The sequence below is a fragment of the Theobroma cacao genome, chromosome 2 (genome assembly GCF_000208745.1).
Source record: "Theobroma cacao cultivar B97-61/B2 chromosome 2, Criollo_cocoa_genome_V2, whole genome shotgun sequence".
NCBI lineage: Eukaryota > Viridiplantae > Streptophyta > Magnoliopsida > Malvales > Malvaceae > Theobroma > Theobroma cacao.
In genome coordinates this window covers 30144959-30167129 of record NC_030851.1, presented here as the reverse complement: position 1 = coordinate 30167129, position 22171 = coordinate 30144959, and the positions used below count along the sequence as shown (strand labels likewise).

General features: G+C 35.8%; 3 protein-coding genes across 3 annotated transcripts; 2 read left to right on the top strand and 1 right to left on the bottom strand.

Moving 5' to 3' along the window:
- Nucleotides 7444-9817, top strand: LOC18609329 (probable inactive receptor kinase At1g27190). Its single transcript, XM_018115029.1, has one exon. It carries the CDS (start codon nt 7692-7694, stop codon nt 9528-9530), a length of 1839 nt encoding a protein of 612 aa, XP_017970518.1. The 5' UTR covers nt 7444-7691; the 3' UTR covers nt 9531-9817.
- On the top strand, nt 13034-16329 carry LOC18609328. Its single transcript, XM_007044378.2, has 4 exons — nt 13034-13258; nt 13384-13498; nt 14779-15048; nt 15952-16329. Exons 1-4 carry the CDS (start codon nt 13161-13163, stop codon nt 16066-16068), a joined length of 600 nt encoding a protein of 199 aa, XP_007044440.2. The 5' UTR covers nt 13034-13160; the 3' UTR covers nt 16069-16329.
- LOC18609327 (serine/threonine-protein phosphatase PP2A catalytic subunit) lies at nt 16683-21991 on the bottom strand. The gene is made up of 6 exons (XM_007044377.2): nt 21402-21991; nt 19789-19903; nt 18063-18171; nt 17903-17980; nt 17349-17540; nt 16683-17256 (listed from the first exon to the last, which is right to left on the bottom strand). Exons 1-6 carry the CDS (start codon nt 21652-21654, stop codon nt 17083-17085), a joined length of 921 nt encoding a protein of 306 aa, XP_007044439.1. The 5' UTR covers nt 21655-21991; the 3' UTR covers nt 16683-17082.

Below are 22171 nucleotides of genomic sequence, written 5' to 3'. Positions count from 1 at the left end.
AGCACCAAGATGTATCGGACTATTAAAGAAAGTTATTGGTGGCCGGGTATGAAACGAGACATAGCAGAGTTTGTAGCGAAATGTCTCACATGCCAACAGATCAAGGCGGAGCATCAAAAACCGTCAGGTACTCTTCAACCTTTACCGATTCCTGAATGGAAGTGGGAACATGTGACTATGGACTTTGTATTGGGTTTGCCGCGGACACAAAGTGGGAAGGATGCTATTTGGGTGATTGTGGATAGATTGACTAAGTCCGCCCATTTCTTGGCTATCCATAGCACGTATTCTATTGAGAGGCTGGCAAGACTTTATATAGATGAGATTGTGAGATTACACGGAGTCCCAGTTTCTATTGTGTCAGATCGAGACCCTCGATTTACTTCTCGATTTTGGCCGAAATTTCAGGAAGCTCTTGGAACTAAATTGAGATTTAGTACTGCCTTTCATCCACAGACAGATGGTCAATCTGAGAGAACTATTCAGACCTTGGAGGATATGTTACGGGCTTGTGTCATTGACTTTATCGGGAGTTGGGACAGACACTTGCCATTGGTGGAGTTTGCTTATAATAACAGTTTTCAGTCTAGTATTGGGATGGCACCATACGAGGCTTTGTATGGAAGGAAATGCCGAACTCCGCTCTGTTGGGATGAAGTAGGTGAGAGGAAATTGGTGAATGTGGAATTGATTGATTTGACAAACGATAAGGTCAAAGTTATCCGAGAGCGATTAAAGACAGCTCAAGATAGGCAGAAGAATTATTCGGATAAACGAAGGAAAGATTTGGAGTTTGAAGTCGACGATAAAGTTTTTCTTAAGGTTTCTCCTTGGAAAGGTAATAATTTGAAATTTCCAAGTATTAAATCTTATTTGATTATACTATTGTGATAATTTGTGGTATTTATTGGATGATGAAAGGTGTGATTCGATTCGCGAAGAGGGGAAAGCTCAATCCAAGATACATTGGACCTTTTCGTATCATTGAAAGGATTGGGCCAGTGGCTTACAGACTTGAATTACCCCCAGAGTTAGATCGAATTCATAATGTCTTCCATGTCTCGATGTTGAAAAAGTATGTTCCCGATCCCTCTCACATTTTAGAGACACCTCCCATTGAGTTGCATGAGGATTTGAAGTTCGAGGTGCAGCCTGTACGTATTCTAGATCGAAAGGATCGAGTGCTAAGGAACAAGAGCATTCCAATGGTGAAAGTATTGTGGAAGAATGCTCGAATGGAGGAGATGACGTGGGAAGTCGAGAGCCAGATGAGAAACCAATATCCACATCTTTTATTCGAATCAGGTAAGTGAAATTTTGAGGTCAAAATTTTATTTTAAGGGGGGTAGTGCTGTAAAGCCCGACCTTATAAAATACTATTCATGACATACATGTGATGATAGCATGATTGCATGCTAGGAGAGTCCCGAAAAATTTACAAAAGTCGGTATTGTACCTAGAGGTACAACAAAGTTTATTTAATCCTCGAACTAGATCAAATAGGAATTTTAAGGTGAGATTAAGAGTTTCACAGTTCATGGATGACTTAAAATGGTAATTTGGAGTTTGAGGATCAATTTGGAGTCAAATCGGAATTTTCACTAACTAGGGGCAAAATGGTCATTTGCCACCTGGGGACAAAATGGGAATTTTAGAAAAGATTTTTTTGACCCCATTTGACTTATTAGAGTATAATTTGACTTATTGAAGTATGATTTGAGGTTTAGAAGTGAAAAATTTTAATTTCGGTATAATTTGGAGTATAGGGGTAAAATGGTAATTTTGCCACCTCAGGGGCAAAATTGTAATTTTCCACCACCAGGATATTTTTTCCAGCACATGGTCTTCCTTTTCTTCATCTTTGACCCTTGACTAAACATGTGGTGGAGATAAAATGTTTAAATTTTTAAAATTTTAAAAACGGGCCAATGACATGATGCCATGTGTCATGCCTTTATTAATTTATTATTTTCCTTTTTAAAAGGCACAAAATCAGCCCATCTTCCACCCCATGGCCGGCCAAACCAGCAAGAAGAGAGAGAAAACAAAAACAAAACCCTAGAGAGAGAAAATCAAAGAAAAAGTGTGAATTTTCAAGGAAATTAAGTGAAAAAGGTGAGTTTTTTCTATTAAGCTTGAGTTTTCTTATTCCCAAGCATTTCTCTTTATTTTCCATGATTAAATTACATGTTTTCATGATGAATTCAATTCTGAAAAAATGGGTTAGGAGAGAGAAAGTTGTTGGATTTATTTGATTTTAATTTATGTTAGTGTTTTTAGTTAGTTTAGCATATTTAGAAACAAAACAACAAGAAAAGAATTTATTTTCTCCCCCAACCATTAATGGCTGAATTTACCATGTAGTGAGTGAGGATGAGTTTGATTTTATTCTAGGAGAATTGGTTAAGGAATAATGAATTATGAGCCTAGAAAAATAATGGGAATTTTCGGAGCAAAAATACGAATTTTTACCCACTAGGGGTATTTTCGTAATTTGCTGTTGGGACTGATAATTTGCACCACACTGAGGGACATTAAGTTAATTTGGGTGCAATTGAGGTATAGAAACTGAAAAGAATTAAATTGGAGTTTAAACGGACCCGTTAGGAATTTAATCGGGTGATAAGACGAATTAGGCCAATACCGGGTTTAGATAGTTACCAGTGCATTTTTGCATTCCATATCATGCATTGGTAGTCTAAATTAGTTTAATTTTGATTTAGTACCAACTTGGTGAAACTCTCGATTTTGTACTGTGTCAAGGTGGTGAGTCCTCCGATAAAGGCAAGGAAATTGCATCCGAGGACCAGTAGACAGAGTGCTTCGAAAGTCTGCATTCTAGACATTGTGAGTAAACTTACTGTCATTTTAATTATCTAGGGTGGTTTTTAGATGCTTTCATGAATTCTATGGAAAAAGGAATTTAAAAAGATAAATTTTCATGTTTTATGAATAAATGAGTTTCAATGAAATTAAATTATAAATTGTTTTGAAATTAATAGTGATTTTGAAAAATAGAGTACACGGAGACTGTTAATTGTGGCAATTTGATTGTTTAAATTAACTGGCTTATGATAAATCGAGCATGATTGGCTAGTTGGCAATTGTATTGAAATGCGAATTGTTTGGTTACCTTGAAAAACTACGAATTACAAAATTGCCATATCATGTTATTGAGTTTTATTATATGGTGGATTATATATTAATTAATCACTGCAGTAGGGGGTTTCTGTGGACCAGCCTTTTAGAGGGGCACGGTAAACCCCATTATATTCTTACCTCGAACGAAGAGGCGTGTAGGGTATCTCTTGGGGTCAAGTTTAGGGTTCACTTCACGCTAAACCACCACGTGAGGGGGAACTCAACCAACGTCAAGGAACGGCTATGTTTTCAAAACAAAAACATGATTTATGTGAAATGTGAATTTTAATAGCCTTGGCGGTCTCGGTAGGATGCCTCGGCCAAGGTGTCCCCGAGAATGGATTTATGGTACAAACCTAGATTTTTATGAGATTCATAAGCCTCTTTACGTGTTTTGAACAAAATGTGTTCTAATGCTATAACTCAGTTTATAATGATTTACTTTATTGTCTCCATGTACTCAACTCTAGATGTTTATGATGATGTATGTTTACTCATTGGGATTTTATAATCTCACCACCCTCCTTTCCACCCATTTCAGATTCAATATAGACTGTAGATAGCTGATCTCATCGAGGACTACCGTTGGATCTGTATTTTTTCAAACCGTAGGTTCACAGTCCTCTTTACTTTTGTTTATTCGGGGGCCCTCTTGTTATTGTAAATTAAATTAAATATTTTGACTTACTGTATTTAAGTATGTATAAATTTATTTAGCTTTTACGCTATAAAAATTATTCACGTATAACTCTATAAATATTGTTTTATAAGAAAATAGAATATTTTACTTAATATTTATTTTATTTTCTTATTATATTCATATAACCATAATTTCGTTTTAAATGAAGATTTTAAACTTTTAAACTCATTTTGAATATGAATTATGTGTTTTGTACTTGTATATTACGTTTTAGCTAGTTTCAAAATTTTTGAAAAAAATGACCAAAATACCCTTGTGAGACGAAAAATTAATATTTTATTTGTTTAAAGTTGGAAACAGCTTAAAATCTTTTAGAACACGATATTTGACAATAGTTGCTCACAAGGGAACAGAGAAACTAATAGTAAAGCCTTGCGGGGTTTCGGGTTGACATTCCGGGCAATGAGTGTCTACCGGGACACCGCGACGGTTGTCACGGGCTCGAGGAGAGTACCGGGTCGTGACATCGGGAATAACATATTTATAGGTTGAGGATAGAGTAAAATCAAGAATGACATATTTATAGGTTGAGGATAAGGGAGAATCAACAATAACATAAAATAAATTTATAAGCTGTATTTATAGGTTGAGGATAGAGTAAAATCAGGAATAACGTATTTATAGACTGAGAATAAAGGAGAATCAACAATAACATAAAATAAAAAAAATACAAGGGGAAAATTCGTATTTTCTCAAGGCTTGGTCCAATCTCATGTGCACATGAACTCACTTTATTTTCTTCCTTACAACAAACCTATAATGGGTTTGTTTGTATAAAGCACTAACATCTTTTGTGCTTGTGTAATGTAGGATATTGAAATCTTATGAGATACTATATATCCAACATAAAATACATAATTGAATTATAATTTAACTTAAAGATTATTGATTTTAAAACTAATTTTTCAACAGTATTTATAACTAATTAAATCTTATAGTTTTGTAATTGGAAACAAAAAGAAAAGAGATGCAGAAAAGCAATAAATAAGTAATGGAGATATTAAAAATAAATAATATGGAAATAAATAATATAAAATGAAATGTATGACATTTATTAGCTTAATAGAGTCTAGTTATAAAATAAATTTCTTTTCCAAATCAAGTTCAAGTATAAATTAAATAAATTCAATCAAGTTTAAGTTAGTTAATTAGAACATTTTAATGAGTTGAACTTGAGGACGTTTCCTATTATGACTCGATTACGTTTTTAATCGTAAAGTTTTTATATATATGCATGTATGTATTTAAAAAACATAATTAAGAAGAAAGGGGAAAATTGAGAAAGGAAGTGAGGAAGAACAATCCTTATTCCTGAGTCCCAACCTTGCGTTTCTTTTCAAAATGCTACTTTTTGGATAAATGAAGCAAATTTTGTTCAAAGCCAAATAATTTGTAAGCCAAATATATAGCCTTCAACATCTTTGTCTCGGCGAATGGGACGGCTCGTGAAATTGTCAAATCAGTTTAGGTTTTGGACATGGAACAGCAGTTGTGGTGGGATTTGAATGATCTTCCTGTTGGGGTCCAAACTGCTTTTAGGAATGATGTTATCAAGTAGCTGATAGTTAGATTGGCATGTTAAAAGGGTTTTTTTTTTTTTTCTTCTCATGGGTTTTATCTCAATGAGTTTTTCTATGTGAAGGTTTTTAACGAAACTCTTTTTTCAAGCTATAGAATTATAATGAGGAAGTTTACTATTGTATCCATCTGATGAATTTTTATATTGTAATTGTCTTGATAGTTATTAATAAATGAAATTCACCTTTTATAAAAAAAAAAAAGAAGAAGAAGAAAGAAACGTCTCTATTGGTAAGCATTACATATTCTAATCCTTTGGACAACACAGTTGATTAATTTGTTTTACCTTTCATAGCAATTACACACAGAGGGATCTTAAACTGTTAAGGTTACTACAAAGCACTCCGCAAATTTCACGCGTGCACTAACTTATTGCATGACTAGGATCGAAATTTCACGAGTTGCAAGGGTTGTATCTCCTTTTTCATTTTTGTTTCATTTAGAGTGTCACGAGTAGATAGACAGAAAGAAAGAACCATTCTTCCAATAGGATGACAAAGAATTGGTGGATTTCAACGTCAACTTTACACCATTTGCTATCTGTTTGAATATCCACCCAAAAGTGGAGAGCACTGATTCTAACTCGTTTGATCTCCTTCGAGCTGTCTCTCTTGCCAATCAATTGCTTAACATGCATGGAGTTTTAGACTTATCAGTTTCCTTTTGACAAGATGGCCCATTTATTAAAAAAAGAGGCTTTGGGCAGGGATTCTCCCATCATGCTTGCCTTTCTTAATGCTAAGAACAACATACGGTCCCATTCCAAAAAAGAAAAAAAGGGGTTACTCTTTTTGAGCCAAAGTTGAAGTGAGAATCTCTCCTTTGGTTGCATGATCAGCTTAAGTGCTCCATCTGATAATCTACTTATCCGATGTGACATTCCCCATTCCCCCCAATTCAATCTACAATCGTTTTTTTCTCCATGTGTGGCGTTTCTGTTTTCCCTTCATGTATTTTCTTCCCATTATTGTTCAATCATGAGCAACTCATGACCAAAAACTCGTGCCTGCTGAGCTCACCTTCGTTTTGCTTGTTTTTCACTATTGTTTGTACTACAAGAATTGCTTTACAAGTGTCCCTCCCTCAACCATTCAAAAGAAGAAAGTGACCAAAATGAGTGATTATTTTGACCGTTGGACTATTTATAACAAATAATAGTATATAGAGTTGGTAATTGCACGTACCGAATCGAGTTTGGCCGGATCATTTCGAATTTAAATTATTTTGGATCATTTATTCATACTATTGTTTATTAAGTAATGGGAATGTCGAATGTATTCTGAATAAAAAAAGATAAAAAGAGGGCGGGGTAAATCAAAAGAACTTGCATTACAAAATTCTGAAAAGATGCCACTCACCTCTTCTCACGGTCTTCACAGTTGATGTGAGTGAACAAGAGCCTGTAATTTTGGTCACATCGAAACGTATTCGCAACTACTATTCCTCTAATAACGTATAGGGCCCTATATAGGATAGCCTAAGCCTGGGCCTTAAAATGAAAGCGAAGCACTCAGCCCAACCTGAAATGATATGATTGAAAATGATTGCAAATCGATCTGCACTCCTTTGACCAGATAAGGAAAATTCCAAAAACAAAGAGAAAGAAATTAATGAAAGGCACCCTGACCCTTCCCCTGTGATTGAAGCTGAAAGAAGAATATTACGTGTTCATCAGTGTTGAAATGAGCAAAGATTCCTATCTAATGATGCAAGAATTTAGGTAAATCTGCCCTCCACTCCACCGCAACCCACTTAACCCAAAACTAGGCTAGGCTGCTTTGTCTCATCTCATCCCCTGATTAAGACCCACCTCTTTCAATCAAATTGCAATTGCTGCTAAACTAACTACTAGTAGTAAATTACCTTCCTTTGTTTGACCTTGATCTGGCTTAACTACCTTCCCAAACCGAGTAAAACGGCGCCGCTTTGAGAAAGCAAATCTAATCCAGGTGGTAATAATAATTATAAAACTAAATAACCCAACAAAAAGGGTAGTGAAACAAGACAAGACAAAGCCAGACATGAGAAAATTCAACAGGCAGTCAAAAAAGCTAAAAGAGCAGCAGCTGAGCTGAGCAACTCCTTTTCTCTCTCTTTCTCTTCTTTGGCCCCAAACAGTCAAATGGCAGCTGCCCATTTTCCTCATCTTCCTCCTCCATTTCCTTTCCCCTTCTAACCGCCACCCCACCCTCCCTCTCCAGAACAAAAACAAAACCCAAACCCTATCTCTCTCTCTCTACCGCCAAGTATCCAAACGCGCGGCAGCTCAGCCATGAAGCAGAATCTCATTTTTGTATCTTCCTCACTTTTACTCTTTAATTTCTTCCTCTCGTTCGCCATCGAAGATGACATCACTTGTCTCGAAGGCCTGAAAAGCTCTCTCACCGACCCGGACTCCCCTCTCGCCACGTGGACCTTCAACAACCGTTCGTCAACATTCGTTTGCAATCTCACCGGCGTTTCATGCTGGAACGAGAAGGAAAACCGAATCATAAGCCTCCTGCTCTCTTCTATGAAGCTGTCGGGTCAGTTACCGGACTCTTTAAAGTACTGTCGGAGCCTCCAGATTCTGGATCTTTCCAACAACTCTCTGTCCGGTCCCATTCCTAATGATATCTGCTCTTGGCTTCCTTACCTTGTACGCCTCGATCTCTCCGGTAACCGTCTCTCCGGTTCCATCCCCACTCAGATCGTTAACTGTAAGTTCCTAAACGACCTCGTTTTAGACAATAACAAATTGTCTGGTTCGATCCCTTACGAGCTCGCTCGGTTGGACCGGCTTAAACGGTTTTCCGTTGCGGACAACGATTTGTCTGGCTCTATCCCGTCTGATCTGGCGCGATTTGGGGAAGACGGTTTTGACGGTAACAGTGGACTTTGTGGGAAACCGTTATCGAAATGCGGTGGATTGAGCGGTAAAAGTCTTGGAATCATCATAATAGCTGGTGTCATCGGCGCCGCCGTTTCGTTAATCGTCGGTTTCGCGATTTGGTGGTGGTTCTTTCTCCGAGCTGGCGCCGCAGGTGAAAAAAGAAAGAAAAGTTACGGCATTGATGGTAAAGATGATAGTAGTTGGATTGAATTGTTGAAATCTCACAAGCTTGTTCAAGTTTCTTTATTTCAAAAGCCTATAAATAAGATTAAATTGGCCGATTTAATGGTGGCGACGAACAATTTCGACGCGGAAAACGCGGTGATTTCGACGAGGACAGGAGTTTCGTTCAAGGCGATGTTGCCGGACGGATCTGCCTTGGCGATTAAGAGGCTAAGCGCTTGTAAGCTTAGTGAGAAACAGTTTAGATCGGAAATGAACAGGTTAGGACAACTTAGGCATCCGAATTTGGTTCCGCTTTTAGGGTTTTGTGTGGTGGAAGAAGAGAGGCTTTTGGTTTATAAGCATATGCCAAACGGGACATTGTACTCTCAGTTGCATGGGGGAAGCCTGGGTGGTTTTGGGAATGGGAAGTTTGAGGTTTTGGATTGGCCAACTAGGCTTAAGATTGGTGTTGGTGTGACTAGAGGCTTAGCTTGGCTTCACCATGGATGCCTACCGCCGCACATGCATCAGTATTTTAGTTCCAATGTTGTGCTTCTTGATGATGATTTGGATGCTCGAATAACGGATTTTGGGTTGGCAAGATTGATGGGGTCGCGTGATTCCAATGATAGTTCGTTTGTGAACGGGGATTTAGGGGAGTTTGGCTATGTGGCTCCCGAGTATTCTAGTACTATGGTTGCTTCTTTGAAAGGGGATGTTTACAGTTTTGGGGTTGTGTTGTTGGAGTTGGTTACAGGTCAAAAACCCATTGGGGTTAGCACTGCGGAGGAAGGATTTAAAGGGAATTTGGTGGATTGGGTTAATCAGTTGTTTAGCACAGGTCGAAGCAAGGATGCTATTGATAAAGCATTGTGTGGGAAGGGTCATGATGATGAAATTATGCAGTTTCTGAGAGTTGCTTGCACTTGTGTGGTTCCCAGGCCAAAGGACAGACCTTCTATGTACCAGGTTTATGAATCGTTGAAGAGCATGGCTGAGAAACATGGTTTCTTTGAACATTATGATGATTTTCCGTTGATCTTTGGGAGACAAGATCATGATCACAAGGAGTAACCCTGGTGGGGGGGGGGGGATGGGATAAGAAGTGCGAAAAACACTGGTTTATCCTCTTCGAGAGTTGCAGCGATTGGACATATCTGCCTTGTGTATGCGATGTTCTTTTTAAGGCATTTTCAGCAATTGGTATCATTTCCACTTGGAACAGGATTCCCTGTTCTAGTGCTAATTTGTTGGATAATTCTGTAAATTACACGAAGCATTATGCACTCTAGTCACTAGCTTCAATGCAGTTGAAAGTTTTTCTTTATTATCCTCATAATGCTTAATTCTGCTTTTGAATTCGCCCCAGTTTGAAAGCTTAGGTATCCATAGCAGGATTACTGCAACTCAAAATGATAATGCCAGGTTAATGTTGCTGAAAAGAAATCTGATCATCAATTTTTGTTGCGATGCTAATTTATTGCATTGATGTGGCCCCCGTTTTCTGTTTTTGCTCATTTTTGCAAGCTCCCAAGTCGCTGAAATTTCCTTCTGTTTTTTTTTATCAGTTACAACTCATCACTCAAGATTCTAACTTGGACAAGTGATTTTATGATGCACTGCACCAGATATCCATAATGCCTCAAAAGTCTTCATCTTTGAAATCAAACCACGAATAATTATCCTATGTACCAGAAGCGTAGTTTTTTAATCCACAAGGGGGTTCCATTTACAAGCTCATATCTCATAAAATCTTATTGGCCGTCCCAACTTTGTGTCTCACGAATGCCTTGTCAGCTGTGCAGCCTTGAGAAGGCGCCCTATCAAGGTCAGTGTTCAATGGATATCCAGGTCCTACGTATTCACTGCAGAATAGATTGACGAATCCCCTGTAAACTTGACCTCCATTTTTCTGTTTTCCTCTTTCCAATGTGCGTTTGCATTAAAATCCGGATCAGTTCATTCACTCAAGATTCGATTGGAAAGTTACATGAAGAACGCAGCCAACTCACAGCGTTCCCGTGATATATTAACTACAATCCTGGAAACAGAGGAAGCGATGGGATGGTCAACATTATCTCCTTTATCATAGTGTGTTCATCTTTTTGGTTGGGACCATGAAATGGTGCTTTCTTGAACCCAACCGGGCACGTGGGGTTAAGCTAAGACAAGTGCTAATCTTTCATATATGGTCTTTCTGTGTCTGATTTTTGGAGCAGAGCTTGTGTCCTTGGAACACAAAAGCACGTGCCCCAGACCCCACTGCCTGCCCTGGACCTCCTTGGAGATTATGTCTTCCAGTTTTGAAATTTTCAATATTGAGATGGCAACTCTTTTAAGGTCTCACCATCTGCGTGAACGCAATCAATCTAATTGAGTGCTAGCTTTTACTAGTATGTTATCTCCGACAAAAAGTACTCCATGCTCCTGCCGCATCAAATAATTGCGTGATTGCGGGGCCCGGCCCTCGAACTCTCACACTTTCTGGATCTTCTTCTCCATCTCTGGAAACCTGAAACTAAAGTTTGGAAAAGGGTGAGAAGTGAGAAGAGTACAGTTCAGGCTACGTTGCGTAGGGATAAAAAAAAACCAATCAGCGGCTTCACTACGATCCAGGATAGGAGGTCTCTTAGCTCCTGTACTCGTGGATATTAACTTCACTACAACACAAGCCCTTAATACTTGAGCCTGCTGCTTGTTTAAATGAATCAAACATCCATTATCAAACTTTGTAGGCGATGAACAGACAAGAAATTAAGAAGAAACTTGTTTTTAATGGGATCGTTAACATTGTTTAAGGATAGAATCTGCCCTTTCTTTTTTGGTACCCAGTGTTGAAATGCGATGAATGGACAGAAGAAATATAGCTGACTGAGTATTTCTTTTCCGGGTTCCGGGCCGGAGAACTGAAAGGGCCCTTCACAACGTTATGCACCAAACTGCCCATGTTTATAATGTGAGCCTTAATATCACATTAAAATGTTGACATTTTTTTTTGTTAATTTATAGGTTCATGCAATTGTCTATCTAATTTGGTATTCAGACTAAAACATGTTGAATGTGTTACTCAAACTTTTATATATGTCCCAACATTTAATTAACACCATTAAAATATATGTAGTTTATGTTAATGAATCAATCAAACCGCATCATGTGAATAAATGCCACGTCACTTTGTGAGTTGATTAGAATTGCCATATGGTGGACACATGTTATAATTGTTAAAAAGTTTAAGTTTTAACTCCTTTTTTAATAATTAAAAAATAAATTTTTGACGTAAACATTTTTCTATATAATATATTTTATATATATTTACTTATAAATGGGTTTGGAAAAGCATATAATATATTTTATATATATTTATTTATAAATGGGTTCAGATATCGAGTATCTAAACGGTGAGTAAAATAAGTTTTTTTAAAAAGATTTCTATTTTTATTTATTAAAATAAAAAAATGTTTATGAAAGTTTTTATTTTTTTAATTTTTCAAATGATAAAAATATTATTTTACAATTTTTTATTCTAAAATAAAATTTAAATTTTGGAGAAAAAGGAAAAAACGCTAAAAGTCTTTTTTTTTAAGTTTTTTTAAAAAAAGAAAAATTAAATTTTTAAAATTTTTAAATATAAATTTATTTTATAAAATCTTTACTTTTTATTTTGAAAATATTAATTTTTTTTAATTTTTAATTTTATTTTTTAAAAAAGTAAATTTTAAAATATATTAATGAAGGAGTGTGTTGTATATTTGTTCTAGTCTTTCACCAAAAAATAGCGTGATATTTTTAGCTTGATGGTGTGTTTTGATTAATTCATGAACACATCATTAAGTTTTTTTTAACTGCGTTAAAAGTTGAGACACATTGATAAACAGAATTAAAGTTTGAATATCAAATTAATTTTTTTTAATGTAAATATCACATTAGACATTTTCAAATACTATAAAAAGGTGAATGGAACATTATTCATAATTTTATGCCATGCATAACCTATTGATAATGGATAAATAATGGATCGCCAACAATCATATAGTAAAGAAATAGAATCAATTTGTAATTTTCAAATAGAAAAGAGAAAAGAAAAAGAATTAGTTGTCTTGTCAAATGTATTTTTGGTTGTAAATGGTTAAATTAGTAAAGAAAACATACCTTATATAATTATGCCAGAATTATTGGTGATCCAATATAATTGTTCTATTTGTTTTGATTGTTCTTATTACACTCCTCATAGTATTATACTTGCTGTAAAATAATTCTCATAAAACTAATAAATTAGTGACCAAACTCAAGCACCTACATTAATTCTTCACAATTGCTTGTTTTCTAAGTAAGTACCTTGCAGTTTGTTCTTGTTATAAGGTTTTTTTTTTTTCTCTCTTTTTTGAATTAAATAATAATTTTGCTTATGAATTACTTGAAAAAAAATTAATTATAAAAAATAAAATGATGATTTACTTATTTGATGGAAAAAGAAAAAGGAAAAGCCTTCATAGCTAAAAGGGGAGAACCTGGCTGCGAGTGCCTGTGCAAACATGATCCGTTGTAATAAAATGGTAAAATGAGAATTCATAAAGCTATCGGGGTAGTTTTGTAATAACGTAAAGTGAAAGGTGTCCTGGGCGAAAAAGAAGAGAACTGAAAGAAGAAAAAAGAGAAGGAAAAAATCGAACAGAAATTGAAGAAAGAAAAGAAAACGAGAAAGCAATGGGATCTTCAAATTCATCAGCTGTTGTTCCGCTCCTCTTTTCCTTCCTTTTCTTCCTTCCCGTCTTAGCTTCAGCTTCTTCGATTGATTACCAGCAGTAATTTCTCAAATTCTCTCTCTTTATTATTATTATTATTATTACTATTTTCCAATGAATATCGAATGTCAATTTTGCATCTGATCTAATTTAAATTTCAAACCCGATTTTGAGAATTAATTCAGTGGACGAGTTGGGCAGAGGGTTTTGATGAGCTTCAGAGAAATTCCAAAAGGAAGTAACCGTACTTTCGATTGCTCTCCTTCTGGTCCTTGCGTTCCTTGCCTTTACTCTGAGAAGGTCTCTCCTTTTGTCTTCATTCGGAATCCTATTTTATGATCTTATTTTGATTGATTTTAATTTTTTTTAATGTGTTAATTAAATTGTTAAAGGTTTTAGCTTCAGTTTATAAATTTATAAGTTTTGGCTTTAGTAGAAACATATAACAACATAAATGAAGTTCAGTTCAGTTTTCTGGTGAAGAGGCTTTTTTTAATCTTTATAATTACAACATTATTAATTTTATTTTCGAGGTTAGAACAATTTAATTCCTGAGAAAGTTGGTAAACATCTCCAATTTAAGACAGCGTTGGCCGAATTAGTAACAGTAGTGAATCAAGTAGCTTATTCATATCCATCTCTAATGTTCTTCCTTTAGGTTCATGTGAAAAGATGGATTAAATCAAGTTCGTGATCCTGCTACTATTTAGTGATCTTCTTCAACTTTTCTGGGTATTACCTTGTCACATCTGAAAATAACTGTTTTTTTTCCTTGGATAATTGAAGTTTTATTTCAACATCCAAATAAGAAGAGAACCCTGCTACTCAAGTACAATATAGGCTGAGCCTAAATACCAGTATCAAGGATTACACAGAAACAATCCCTCATCTCCTACAAAATTTCACATGGAAACAATTGGTAACACTAATGGTTAAAGAATTAAAATCCAGCTTGAATATCAGCGGCTATTTGATTAAAAGTGGCATCTGGAGATAATGTTCTGGAAGTATACGTTCTTGAATTCCTCTCCCTCCAAATATAACAGATAATAGGCATTAGGCAGTGCAAGCCAGATGCAGCAGCAAAGAAGACATAGTCTTCCCTTTAAGCACAGAAATAGCCCAGGCAAGCTCAGTATCCCAATCTCCAGAAGGTCTTTGGATCCCTGACATTTGCTGCACCCTGCTCCACACAGCTTTAGAGTAGCTTCAAGTGAAAAACAAGTGGTTTCAGCTTTCCACTTCTGAGTTACTCAAGTAGTAGAAAGTAAGGAAAATCCCATGACTGAGTTCTGGATAAGGTACTTAAATCTGTTCAAGATAGCCAGCCAAGCAATAAAAGAAGAAAATAACTGTTATATTTCAATTACATTGCCACCTCCACATATTACAGCCACTGAAGGCTCTATTAATATTGCTTATAATCTTTAGAAAATAATCAGTAAATTTAATATGTTGCCATGCATTTGCTATTTTGTTTGTTTGGTTTTTAGCCCTCTGTAATCTTTATGGCTCTTATTTCTTCCTCCTCTTTTTTTTAATTGTTTGAGGGATTTAATTAGAGTACTACTTGTTTCCAGGGTGATGAAAAATATCGATGCAGTGAGACAGGATATCGTATCCCTTTCAAATGTGTAGAAACTGGTGATGGTTCAAAGGCTGAAAATGAGCAAAAATCTGAAAAAAGTAGATCTGATCTTGAAATCTCAGTCAATAATGAAAATTCAGGAAAGCGTAGAAGCTTACTTGGTGATTCATCCACATCTGGGGGCAGCTCAAACGCCTATATTACCTACAGAAGCTGCATGCAAACAGTTAATGAAGAGAAGTTATCAGTACTAGGTTTTGAGGTATGTACCTTATGGTTCTTATCTTTCACTGATTTTTACATTTGATTGATTTGAAAAGAATCATGTTTTGTTTTTCCTCGAAATGAGAATCAGGTTACATATTTAGTATAGTGTTTATTCTGGAATTTTGAAATATATGTAGCCATTCTGAAAATGTAGTTTGAATTGGATGGTTGACTGTCTATTCCATTTTGCTTTAGATTGCCTTGGTCGTGGCATTTTGGATCTCAATCTTCAATCTGCAAGCAATATATTAATTAATTAGCTGCATAAGGCATTTGAAACTCATACTAACAGCTTTTTCTCATGAAATTGGTTTCTAGTTTTGGACCGGAATCCTGCAGTCTTGTACCTTTGATGTTTCACTGTCTATTATACTTCATATGCTATTCAGATTCCTTTTGCTTCTGCCCTACCATAAAAGCCTAACACGTAATGAGAACAAGCGCTAAGCTCTGTTAATATTTGTCTTCCTTATTTTAAAAATTCATGAGAGGAGATTGAGTATGTCCTGCATTCTCTTCCTTTCCAGCCAGCCTGTATTAATCTACAACTTATGGAGCCCGTCTAACACTAGCTTTGGTTAACTTTCCTAGTTATATTTTCTGTGACTGATGTCTACTTTGGAAGTTATAAAACAGAGCAGAGCTGGACATTTCTTTCGGTGACTATACGTGCATATCAATGGAGTGCATCACATCACCTTGTCAACCAAGAGTCCTTATGAGAATACAAAATTGCTGATTGATTGTTATCACTTGTTAGTATATTACTCTCAGTCGCACACTTAAACCAAATGTTGGCTAGTTCTGAAACTGGAGGCAGTAATTAGAGATAAATAGCTTTTACCTAGATGATTTTGTGTCATCGCTGATGCAGATACTCCAAAACTACTACGTGCAGGGAATTATATTTGGATTGCTGCTTATTAGTGGTTCAGTTGTATTCTTAAGAAGAAAGCGGAGCATTACCATGCCAGGAGCAGCAGCTGGGAGGATACAGCCCAACTCTAGGTTTTGATTTAGAAGCCCTTTCATATGAAACCAACTTTGTTGATAACTGCGGGCTTTGAAGCAATTTAGAACAGATTTAAGGGCAAGGCATTTGCTGTTTGTTTCTTTTTCTTTTTTTTTTTTCCCTCCATCTTGCGGTGAAATTGTTAAAATGATCATTCTTGGTAGTTCTGCAATCATCGATGAAAGGATTAAAAACGTTTTGGGTGGTCTCTTGGTATTTGGTAAGCAATGATAGAAAGGTGCCATTCATACTGAGCTGTTATAATGTCATTATGATGTGACTTCGGATTTATTCTTTGATTTTAGTAGCAATTCTAGTTGCGCATCCTGTGGTGCACTTGTCAGAAGACATTGCGTCCAAGCATTGGTTTCTTGTGCCCACACTGTTCATTGACATGTTTGTGTTTAAGATAACAGAGTAAACAGGTAAATACTCGAGTACATCTCTCACAAAAATAGTTAAAATTCCTCGTTACAACATATTGGCATATTAATACAGAGACCATTAAAGATGGAAAGATCAATGAAATCATATTTTCAGGATGACTTTCAAATTACGTCCAGAATTGTATAGTAATCTAAGGCTTGTTTGCCACATACTTCGGAAGTGCGGTAAAATTAATTTTGGTGTCTTTTTCGAAGTTTCCTTGTGTAATTCATGGGAGTCAAAACAAAACGACGATGACACATAAGCTGCTGGAAAAAATCTGCTTTCTATCTTGGAAGTGCAAAATTACAGAACAAGATATAACATGTTATTGCTGCTTCCTTCTTGTGAGAAATATACAAGACATGCGGCCACTGGGGCCTTCATCAGTGTACTGCTATGAGATTCTTGAGCACATTAACAAAGCAGCAGCAGCAGCAGCAGGACACACTCCAAATCAAAGAATGTTGTTGTCGATGAACCTCAACTTAAACAACAAAAAGCTCCTTGCTTCCAAGACACATCTACAGGAGATACAGCAGCAAACAGGGGCAAGAAACAGCTAGCAGAACATAAAAAACAAAAAAAAAATTACAAAAAATAATCAGGAGTTTTGCGTGTGGTGTCGGGCTCAACTTGCCGAGGTGCTGGATCAAACTGAAGAAAATTCTGGTCCATATTCTCCCCAATCTCTAAAATTGCAGCCATGTTCCCACAACGGTAACAATAATTTGGAGCACTGAAGACAGTAACCACATTTTTTTCCTAAAGGAGAGCACATAATATATAATTAATAGTAATACAAAAGTAAAACATGTTACCAAAAGATCAGTCATTATTTCCTTTAGGTTTCACACCTGACACCAATTGTATCCTTCCATGACGAGTTGATGGGCTCTTGAAATCAGAGTGAGACCATTGGTATGGTTGAACTGAGCAGCAATATCCTGTCCAAATGTATAACCAGCACCACGAGGAGATATTCCCCACCCACAGCGGTCATCGGGATCAGACCACAAGAGATCACACATTGGTCCTTCATGAGGAACCTACCATGAATAATTCCACACAATACCATCATTACAGACAAAAGAACCAACCAATTACTGAATGAAGCTCATAAATTTTCCATATAATGCAGCAAAGACCAGAGGCAACTTAACTAGTACCAAATTTCAGTTACACTCTTGATGCAAAAGGAAATGACAAATTTTAATACTAAGATCCAAATTTTTGGTCATTTTCTCAACTTTCCTATCAATCATAATTTAACAAGCCTTCATACTTTTAGTTGATTGTGCATGTTCTTGCTTTATATTGTATGATTTAAAGTACATGGCAAATTACCAGTACTCTCCTTGGACATGGATCAAGTCGATTAAGAAATGTTGAGAATCACTTGTACACATACCTCCTGTATACGGTCCAATGCTCGAATATTGTCTAATGTGTCTAAAGATGGTGAAAGTCCCCCATGCAAACAGAAGATCTGAGACGTAAAATTCTAAAGCTGTCAGAAACTGTCAAGATATTAATCAACTTAAGCAGTCTGCCATAAATTATAGTCAAACCTGACTCTCAATAAGAGCTGTGAGGGGTAAATAATCAAACAAGTCGGTAAAATACTTCCACACATTGGCATTTCCATATTTTCTCAAGCATTCATCATAAAAGCCATACCTGAAAAGGGGAAAAAAAAAAAAACCTTTTAGTTAGAGTTAATATAGCAACCCCATATACCACCTCATCGTACAATGTCAGCAAGTTCTAAACACTAATAAACTAACTCCCATGATTTTTCAAAATTCTGTTCTATATATTAGATAGCAATGTGGTTTCCCTTTCCATGAGTTACCATGACATTTCTAACTGCTGGTTCATAATCTCTATTATCTACACATCGCTTCAGCCTGAGGAATGTCTGGCCTTTTCAAGGCTTTAGTGCATTTTTAACATTAAGAGAATTGAATTATTACAATTCAAATCTATTTCATCTTGGTTCCAGTACATGTAAATCAATTTTATATTGCAGTACCAGACACTTACAAATCTTGTCTTCTTATACAAGTGCAATACTCAACAAGAGTTTATAAATGTGACTGAGCAGAATCAGCAAACTGATTAAATCAAACATTTAGGCAGTATGCATAATGCTGTATAGTTTCTGAAAAGCGTACTGAGAAAAGCAAACAGGGGAAGAAAAAGGTCTGGTGGGAAGGGAGCATTTAAGCATAATCCAAATAGCTATGCTCTGTAGTTTTCTTCCATTGGAAATAAGGAAACTTAAGAAGTGAAAAAAGCACACCAAAAAGGGAAAACGGAAAGAAAAGGATGGATGAGGAGGGAGTGGGTTTAACATCACACTTCCATGGTAGTCGGCCCCACGCTAACAGTTTTTGGAAACAGGCTACATGCATAGTGTGGTCACACAAGGCTAATTGTAAGAGTATCATCAAAACATTGTGTAATGCAATAATAATTTGCTAACTAGTAATCATGCTGATTTGATGCTTTGACAGACCTTATTAACCAACACAAGAACCCCTCTCTATCATGCATGCACACATGCATGCAAATGTAAGGTTTAGACAAGTTAATTCCTCCCACTGAAATATTAAAATAGCATTAGCCACTCTAATGTTAGAAATAACACCAAGGAGAATCCTTAGCTAAACTTGCTCAATTACCAATGTATTCAAATCAGTTAAGCAACCCCTAATTTAAATGAATTATTTCACAGATCACAAAAACCAAGCAGTTCAGAGATTTACTTAAGAATAATTATTCACCCAACAGCAAAAGTACTGTTGGATAAGTTTCAAAGCCAAATTAGTTTCCTTTTGCCCAATGCAAAATGCTTAAAACATATGGAAGGACAACTCATAATTTGTGGAGAACAGTTGTCACCTTTTGCCATGGGCAGGTAGAATCACATTATGAGCAACAGAACTCACAAAAACTTCCAAAAAGAGAATATACATGCAAAAGCCAGAAAGCCAAGGTTTTTTCTTTTTCTTTTCCTTTCAAAAAGGCAGAATAATTTGAAAAAGTAGAAACAATGGGTAGCTTCGAGACTAAACCAATCTAAATCAAAATACAAAACACATTCCGAAAATCTTATTATAAAGAATGCATCACCTTTATGTGTGTTTAACATTATATTGCTCCTCATCATGTATAAGAACTTAAGGTCACTCAACTCAATGTTCGAAAGTAAGAAATAAAGGTTGATTTTTTGTCAGCATAGTCTATAATATCAGTAAAGAAAAGGATGAAAGGTATGTGAAAAGATCTTACACTTGTGTTATCTGCCGGCTCTCATGATTTCCTCTAAGAATCGTGATTCTATCTCTATAACGGACTTTCAAGGCCACTAAGAGTGTGACAGTCTCGACCGAGTAATACCCACGATCTGCACATATGTAGCGAAGGTTATAAGAAATGCTAGCTCCCATAAATAAAAATTGGCAAATAGCTGCAACATTATTTGAGTAACAGGAAGCACTATAAAATGAACTAATTTCTCCCCTCAACCATCTAAAACCTTAGATGAGGTAGCTACAGCTTAACACATAAAATTGACACACATAATAGCTAGTATTTCTTAATCATAGCAAACATCCCATGATAAGCTAAACAATTCCAACCTTAGCCCAATAAAAGTTTAGTCTCACAGAGCTGAGATAATACAACTCCCCAGGGGGTAAGGAAGTAAGAGAGCACAGTGGCCAACATCTCGGTCCAAGCTGATAAGCTCAAACACCAATAGCTTATCATGAAATGCTAGCTCCCATAAATAAAAATTTGCAAAATAGCTGCAACATTATCTGAGTAACACGAAGCTCAATCCCGCCCCAAATTCTCAGCAGTTTTAATCATCAAAGGAACAAAACAAACAGTAAATTTATCACAAACTTAATGCTTGTTTGGTCTGGTTTTTTTTCAACTTATCCACCTCTTAAAAACAAAAGCCAAGCCAAACAAGAATTTGGAGAAGCTCTTAAAAAGATAAACAGCTTTTTTCTAAAGAATAAAATTTTGAAAAAAAGAGCTTTAGAAAAAGCTGAGGAGCTTTCTCTCCTCTTTTTTAAGAAAATTTTTCTTTTTGTTTCAAATATGTCCTCATCTATTAAAAATAATTCCAACATGATCTGTTTTCATTTTTATATGATTTATTATTAATTATAAATTTTATGTTATATAAAAATACTTTAATAATAAAAAAATAAAGCTAAATTTTTCCATTATGAACAAAAGAATTTGTGATTAATAGCAAATTATTTATTAAATACCTATTATGGTAATTTTAATCAAAATTAAAACTTATATAAATTATTTTATCAAATAACTTATTTATAAAAAAATATTTATAAAAGTAAATTTATCAAACAGATTTAACTTAATTTTAAAAATTATTATTTTTCATAAAAGCTTCATAATAAGCTAAACAAAAAACCAGGCCAAACAGGCTCTTAATAAAACGATAATAGATCATGAAACCATTGGAATTATTACAATTTAAATATAATAATCCAGCAATTTATCAACATATGAAGATTAAAAATAACCTAACTAATCCCTCTTAATTTTTCATGCCCAGCTAGGAGGGATCCGTACCTACAGATCTGATCACATAACATTTCATTGACTAATTCACACAAAAATTTCACATGATATAACATGAAATATTTCCAAAACAAAGGAAAAATAACAAGCAAAAAGCAAACCGCCCATTCAGCTACAGAGACTAGAAAATTCACCAAATATTTTTCATTAAAAAAAAAGAAAACGAAGAATAAAGAGAAACCTCCACTTCCGTGCTCTAAACTCAATCACATCAATTTTCAAAAACTCATGCAAAAAAAAAAAAAAAAAGAGAATCAAATCAAGAAGCAAAGTAAGTAACTGACCTACATAATCCCCCATGAAGAGATAATTAGTATCCGGCGCATTGCCTCCTATCCGAAACAGCTCTATTAGATCATAAAACTGTCCGTGAATATCACCACATACCGTTACCGGACACTTCACCGGCTGCACGTTCCATTCCTCCACAAGTATGGCTCGTGCCTGTTCGCACAACGCCTTCACCTCCGCCTCCGAAAGCGGCTTACACTCCATCAGGTGCTCGATCTGACGGTCTAGGTCTCCCTGTGACGGCATCCTCTCTCCTCCTCCACCGTCCGATCACCTGATCCCCCCGTCCCCCTTCCCCTTTCACCACTGACAGTACGGTCGAGAAAATGAATAACTAACAACCGGTCGGATCGGTTAATTTCGATCCGTGAAGCGTAGGGGATTAGGATCGTAACGCGGCGTTTTGGAGATTAGGTTTTTGCTATGGATTCGTTTTCGATCTATCTATCTATCATCACTCTCCCAGAGACAAAGAATTTTAAACTTTTTATTTTATCGGAGAGATGAGGCCCTGCTAGCAAATTTAGGTTTTCCTTTTAATAAATGATTTTTTTTTTCTTTCTTTTGTCGTAGAAAGGGAAATGCTTAAGACAGACGGAGAAGAGAGAGATCAGTGTGAAATGAAACTCAAATGCAAAGCAAATGAAATGGCGAAATTTAGCCCTTTTACTAATTTTTGGTTGAAATTTGAAATTCCTTTCAGCAATAATTTTAAATTTGAATTAAATAAATAATGGATAAATATTTGTTGTGGTGTTCGTCA

What these genes read in the sequence shown, in the direction of transcription:
- LOC18609329 (XM_018115029.1), top strand. Translation starts at nt 7,692, where the DNA reads ATGAAGCAGAATCTCATTTTTGTATCTTCCTCACTTTTACTCTTTAAT.
- LOC18609328 (XM_007044378.2), top strand. Translation starts at nt 13,161, where the DNA reads ATGGGATCTTCAAATTCATCAGCTGTTGTTCCGCTCCTCTTTTCCTTC. An exon ending in TCTTCGATTGATTACCAGCA is followed by an intron (nt 13,259 to 13,383) that starts GTAATTTCTCAA and finishes GAATTAATTCAG; the next exon opens with TGGACGAGTTGGGCAGAGGG. An exon ending in TATCAGTACTAGGTTTTGAG is followed by an intron (nt 15,049 to 15,951) that starts GTATGTACCTTA and finishes TACTACGTGCAG; the next exon opens with GGAATTATATTTGGATTGCT.
- LOC18609327 (XM_007044377.2), bottom strand. Translation starts at nt 21,654, where the DNA reads ATGCCGTCACAGGGAGACCTAGACCGTCAGATCGAGCACCTGATGGAG. An exon ending in CTTCATGGGGGATTATGTAG is followed by an intron (nt 19,904 to 21,401) that starts GTCAGTTACTTA and finishes ACATATGTGCAG; the next exon opens with ATCGTGGGTATTACTCGGTC. An exon ending in AAGGATACAATTGGTGTCAG is followed by an intron (nt 17,257 to 17,348) that starts GTGTGAAACCTA and finishes GCTCTCCTTTAG; the next exon opens with GAAAAAAATGTGGTTACTGT.